Source organism: Berghia stephanieae, chromosome 11 (genome assembly GCF_034508935.2).
Source record: "Berghia stephanieae isolate SIO BIC M18660-M18661 chromosome 11, UCSD_Bste_1.3, whole genome shotgun sequence".
In the NCBI taxonomy this organism is placed as follows: domain Eukaryota; kingdom Metazoa; phylum Mollusca; class Gastropoda; order Nudibranchia; family Aeolidiidae; genus Berghia; species Berghia stephanieae.
In genome coordinates, this window is record NC_088370.1 from 3,288,141 (window position 1) to 3,294,746 (window position 6,606).

The 6,606-nt window shown below is 36.2% G+C and overlaps 1 protein-coding gene across 1 annotated transcript in view; it reads left to right on the forward strand.

Annotated features, from left to right (window-relative positions):
- LOC144956295 (small ribosomal subunit protein eS8-like) overlaps positions 1-4,955 on the forward strand; it is a 6,231-nt gene extending 1,276 nt beyond the window's left edge. Inside the window, exons 3-6 of the mRNA XM_078886780.1 lie at positions 280-379; positions 611-786; positions 1,892-2,024; positions 4,807-4,955. Of these exons, the coding sequence (XP_078742906.1) occupies positions 280-379; positions 611-786; positions 1,892-2,024; positions 4,807-4,916 (519 nt within the window). The 3' untranslated portion in view covers positions 4,917-4,955. The remainder of the gene's footprint in view (positions 1-279; positions 380-610; positions 787-1,891; positions 2,025-4,806) is intronic.
- The last annotated feature ends 1,651 nt before the right edge of the window (positions 4,956-6,606 follow it).

Below are 6,606 nucleotides of genomic sequence, written 5' to 3' on the forward strand. Positions count from 1 at the left end.
GTACTGTAGACTGCTTAGATATTTATGACATGGAACGGAGGATGTCAGTATTGTAGTTAAATGATTGGAGCAGAGCATGGACCACCCCAAAACGGTCCGTTATTTTAATATAACATTTTAACTCGGTGAGAACCAGTATTGAAGTGGTGCCTGCGTGTACCTATAGGCCTGTATGGAATTTCTCCCTTATTTCTGTTTCTGTAGCAAACCTCATTTTCCCCAACAATCATTGAAAATAAGCTGAATTTTAAAGTTGATTTATTCTTTTCTTCTTTCCAGCTTGCCCCTGCAAGAGTTCATAGAGTCCGTGTAATGGGAGGTAATTACAAGTACAGAGCCTTGCGTATGGATATTGGAAACTTTTCATGGGGAAGTGAAGGTGAGAACTCGTGATTTTATTTTATTATTTATGCTAATGATATGATTAGAAAACATCTAGTTAACGGATTTTTTTCTTTTTCTTTATTCTTAAATTTATTTTCTAATTTAAGTTTTCATGTCACGTTTATTTAAACCCATATTTAGCAGGTTTGTGTAATTGAATTGGTCATCTATTCCTTTTCATAGCAATTTGTCCAATAATTAATTATTATTTTTCCCCCCATTCCAGCAATTGCCAGGAAGACTCGTTTGATTGATGTGGTGTACGATCCATCCAACAACGAGCACGTACGTACCAAGACATTGGTAAAGGGTGGTGTTGTTTCCATCGACTCCACCCCCTTCCGTCAGTGGTTTGAGAGCTACTATGCAACTCCTCTTGGAAGAAAGAAGGGATCCAAGATGGTACGGTCTTTTCTGTTGTGAATTTGTTCATTTTTATTGCTATGGTGCAAGCTGCAAAAACCATTTAACATGATAGCTTACTTTTGGGTCTAGGATAAACGGTTCCAAAGGTATGATAATTTTACTGCTCAAAATTTACTAGTGCAAAAAGGTCACAATCGGTGACCAAGAATTCCCCCACTGGACAGCCTCTCGATAAGGTGACCAATGATTGAAACAGGACTTTAGCATAGAGAAAATAGGGTTGGTCACTTGTGGCCAAAATGAAACATACTACGCAGCCTTCAATTTTGATTAAATTTGACACAGACGTAGATGAATTATCTAGATGTAGTTTTTTGCTATCTCAATTTTGAAGATAATTACAAAAGTTTTAAAATAACGTAATTTTTATCAAATTATAATTTTTGACATAATGTACCAACATTGATTTCTATCACATTGAAAAAAAGCTTGATCTCTGCTCTTTAAAATAATATCAGATATTGTGAAAAATAATGCACCAGTGATCATGTGAAATTGTGTTATTCAAATTTTGACCCAAACTCGCACTGCACTTTTCCAATGACTAATCAGCGCCTATCGACAGGCTGGAATCAAACTACCTGATTAAGTTACCACCTATTCCCTCTAGTGATTAACGAGAGTGCATGTTAAATGTAGCAAACTCAGACAAATAAGAGGATGTTCTGTATTACCATGTGCAAATTGATGTTTACACAGGTTATAATGGTTTTTGATTTTATTTATAAAAGTTTACATACGATTTAATTTCGTTTCAAAGATGTTTTTATTTCTTTTGTCTGATTGTAAAGTGACTAAAGGCTTTAAGCCTAATTACAAGAAAGTAGTTAAAGCCAAGACTCGTGGGTTTTTGTGAGTTTGTTTGATTTTTAAGTCTTTTAGTATTGTTGGTTTTCCGCTATGTCCTTGACACTTAAATTCAATGGATGCTCTTGTTTCAGCTAAATTCTGTTGTGGTCAAGCAAACCTCTTTGCACTAGCTTTTGTTTTTGTTGTTTTCTGCGGGGTTTTTTTTTTTTTTTTTAATATAATTTTAAGTATGTAAACATATGCATCAATTTTTTTTTTTGGTCTGTTTTAGACTGACGAGGAGAAAAAATACTTTGATCCTGAGAAGAAGACTGGAAAGGCTAAGTCTTTGTATAATGCCAGAAAGAAGTGGGCTCATGTTGAACAACATCTTGAGGACCAATTCCCAACAGGAAGGATCTTAGGTCAGTTTTCTTTTTATGTGGGGAGATGAGTTGACACTCACACGGGTCTCGTCGCATGTATATTCTGTTCATACTGGAGCAATAGAATTATAATATCCGTGGTTGAAGGTATCAAGGACAACTGGTAGGATGATGATATTCTTTTTACTGTAATTGGCCAGCAATGACTGTATTTTTCAGTGTATGCGGCCATTCCTGATAGATTTTACTATGTCATAGTTACTCTGACTGCCTTTTGTCCTTGCTTTACTGAAGGTACACTAGTGATATTTTTTAATTGGATAATTAATGCTTGACAACCCCTTTGCTTTTGATGGAATGGAATCGTTCCTATTTTTACGAGTTCGATGTTGTCAAGCATTGTCCACCATTATCTCTGACATTTCGATTTTCATAGAAATGGGAGTCAATAAAAAGAAAAAGGTAAAGCATCATGGAAATTTTAGATTTAAAATTGATTGGCAAACGGCAGGAAAGTCAATTGCTACTCCCTCTCCCTTCCCCATTCCAATCCCTTTAAAGATGTGATCGTGTTGCCATGATTCTGTCTTGGTGTGTTCGGTGGCAACATTGTTGGTATTTTTTAGAGGGATTTTGTCTGTTGGTAAGATTTACCAGTTGATAGTGATAGATTTTGGTTGCTCAAATCTTTCAGCTGACCTTGGTCAGTATCGGTGAGTTTTTATTTATTTTTAATATGAAAGTATTGGTTTTTTAAATTCAACATTTAAGGGGAAGCTAGATGGGTATACATCTTGTTCTGTTATTTAAGGATGATAGAATATGATGGAGAGAAGCTTTGCCCTAATAATCTTTTCATGGCCTATAATTGTAGTTGAGAAACGGAAAGGAGACATTTGTGACGGATGGATATATGTCCTGAAATTTTTAATTTCTTGCTGATTTCCCCTCTTTTCTTTTCTTTTCTTTTTTCTTTTTTTTTTTTTTTTTTTTTTGATTATTGTTTTAACATTTGGCAGAGTATTTTACAATGGAAGGTATGAACTATAAGTCTTCGTAATCAATAAAAGTTAATTTGTAATGGTTATAGGTTTTACTGCTGGCTGATTAAATTTTCCCTCTATGTTAACAGAGTGATCACTTCATTACCAAGTCATGGATGATATTTTGGTCCTTTGTGAGGAGAAATGATGGAATGATGATATTTCTTTTCACTGTAACCGGCTGACATTGACTGTATTTTTCAGTAATTGTTGCCATCCTTTGACAGATTTTATACGTCATAGTTACTCTGACTGTCATTTGTCCTCACTATAAGGATTCAACCTGCTTGCTTGGAGGTTTTCACATGGGTGCCAGTTTTCCGGTTCATGCCGGAATTCCGGTTTCGTGATATCTCGATGTCAAATATCTCCGGTTTCAGTGTTTTGAGTAAAATATCCTAACAGCATCTGTAAAAATTTGAAAATGAGATTCAGCCACCTTTCAGTGTGTGGAGTAGATTCATGTGTAATCATTTAATAATGGTATAAAAACGGTGATGAAATAAGAGTAAAGTTTAGGTCGCATTTTCAGTTTTGGCAAAGTGGCAAGATTTTAGTTTCAGGTTTCAGCACTTCTTCCTGCTGGCACCCGTGTTCACAAAGTATCCTTTCATCAGAACTAATATGAGGATGTGTATTGCTTTGTCTCTCATCTACCGTGGTTAATCAATGAATTTTTACGATTTGCTGCCCATTTGTTCCAAACTCATCAAATGCAGGATTGTTGTAGGTATTGCGGTACTGTCAACCTTGCCTTAAATGTGCATACTCTTGCGCATTTTCATTGTACGCTTTTTAGTGAAGACCTTGCGCGTTGTTAAGAAGTCTTTTAGTGTATTTAAACACTTTGATTTATTGTTTGACCTGGAAGTATATGTTCAGTGTTCAATAATAGATTATCTGGCAGGGTCATCTGATTTGCAAGTTGCAGCTGGAAGTCGGTATTATTTACATTGTCACTGAAGAGCAGGTTTAATCTTTGTTCTGAATATAGATTCTGATATTGCTTATGGTTTTCAGGATTGTACACATTTTATTTTTTCAAAATCTTATCATTTTGGCTCTCTGGGTGGGGGTCTTTCTGTGTCTCTTTTCCCCCTATTTCTGTTTTCCAACTTGCTTTCTGTCTTTGTCTTGGAATGAGATTACTTGGTTGTGTCTGGTCCCTAGCCGAATACCCCGCTGAGAGGGAAATAATCTCATGTATTTAGTTTTGGGAGATATTTTTTCCCTTGTAAATCATGTTTTGCACTGTATTATGTTTTGTTTACATGTTATTTATGATTTGTAAACATTTGAGTGTTATCCCTCTTAGTGCTCTTGGAATCTACATCTGTTTCCTATTTGAACCAATTCCCCTTTGTCTTGCCTTTTCTTGAGTGCTTTAAGTGTAATTCTAGAACTTATTGCTATCCCATTTTCTTCCTTTTTACTGGTGCTGATATGTCCTTAATGTTTTACAAGCGCCGTAAAACCCTTAAATACAATCAATGCAAAGAAATTGACTCTCCATTGTACACTTTATGTGGGTAAGGTTTTGCAGCACGGTATCGAGTTTGAAGTTATTGAACTGGTTACCGAGCTGTTTTTTCATATTATTTTTCTCTTACTCTTATGAATTAACCTGATTTTTAAAAAAAAATTTGTTTCCTCTTCTTTTTCTGTTCTTTTGTTTTTTAACCTCTCATAATGACTCATCTGATGATGTTGTACTGCGGTGCGCAGTGTGATTCGATTTGATTATATTTTTTAATTTGTTGTCTTTATTTCTGTTACAGCAAAGATCTGCTCCTCTCCTGGTCAGGTGGGTCGTGTTGATGGAGTCATTTTGGAGGGCAAAGAGCTGGAGTTCTATTTGAAGAAGTTGAGAGCGAAGAAGAACAGATAAATGAGAAATGTTGTAGGAATAAACTAAGATTATACTGTATCGTATTTGTTCTCTGACTTTCTTTATCTTGCCAAGTGTGTGTTGTGTTACATTTACGGCCACATCTCTCCAATCCGATCACTTCCATTCCAAAGCATTTTGTTTGGATAATGAAGTCATCCAGATAAGAGAGACAGGACTGTATGTATGTTGGGGTGGGTTGAGAGCCTCACAAGGCTGAAAACTGTACCCAAGGAGGAGATCAAGAGGTACACCCGGCAGCGTGGCCCCCTCGCGGTGAAGAACTCCATCACCTCTTCTGTTGACGTGCCACATTTTTGGCAGTCCATTTCTGGTGAAGTGCCCGCTTTGGCTGCTTTTGTCAAGTGGTATATATACACAACGAACAACAGCGCTGATGCTGAGCGCAACTTTTCTGTTTACAATCTGATATTCTCAGACAGGCGCAGGAGTGCAGCTCTGCAAACTGAGCTAGGGCAAGGTGACTTGCTCAAGGCCACACAGCGCAGTAGGTAATCGGACTCGTTAGTTTTCGGTTACGAAGCAAAGACTGTATGCTGAGCCACGCTACCCTACTACAACTAGGTGATCTCATACTCATACTAAGTGCACTGATCTTCATATCAACATACTTCTGTTCTTTGTTTTACTTTTTCTTGAGTGCTTTTAATCGTAAATTTAGAATTCCTTTTCTTTTAGTTTCCTATTTTCTTTCTTTTTACTTGTGTTGAATTTATCGCAAACGGCGAAAAACCATTAACATTGATTGATGACAAATTCCTCCCTCTCTTTACAAATCACTGGTTTAAAAGACCCTCCTGTGAATGGGCAAAATGAATGTACATATGTGGAGACAACAAAAAATAATCCAGTTGAAAATATTGTTGGAGGAAATTGAAAAATAAACATTATTAAATTAACAGATTGGAATACTCAATTTGGTATTTTGCCGAAATTAACCGGATGACGAAAATTAAATATAATAGGTAAAGGGCCACGGGACGAAACCACCCCCCCCCCTCCCCCCCTTGTACACCTATTTTCCCCCCTGTACACTTTGTACACCTATTTTGTTTGTAAGAGTGACATCTCAACCACCACCAAGAAAAGTTATAGCCAAAAATCGATACTCTTTTGGGAGTTATGGGCCCTGAAAGGTCACTCGGTGCAAAAAAATCACAAGTGTCCTGTTTGTCTTTAGCACTGCATATCTCAAAAATTATAAGGACTAGACATATACAATTGGTATCAAAGTAAAGCTAATTGAATGTACTTTTGAAAAATATAACAGTATGCTCATTAGCCATATTTCATAACCTTGAAAATTGATGATAAAAGCGGAAAATAGCTAATTTTTAATAGATTTTCTGTCCACAAGAAGGCAAAAGGGTCCAGAAGTGGTTTTTTTTCTTTGGAAATTATGTTGATTGCAGTATTTTAGCCAACCAGTCTGAAAAATAACCCCAAAAGTATATTTTAGGTGATTTGTGCCATTTATTATTAAAATTTGGTAATTCTAGTATTCACGGATGATATAATTCTGGCCTCGGTAACCTCCACCTATCTCTCCATGCCATGGACACTTTGCCTATATATTCTGAAAGAGCAGTATCTTGACCACCACCATAAAAAGTTATAGCCCAATATTGATACTCTTTCAGAAGTTATGCTGATTTGAAAACAAAGAGTT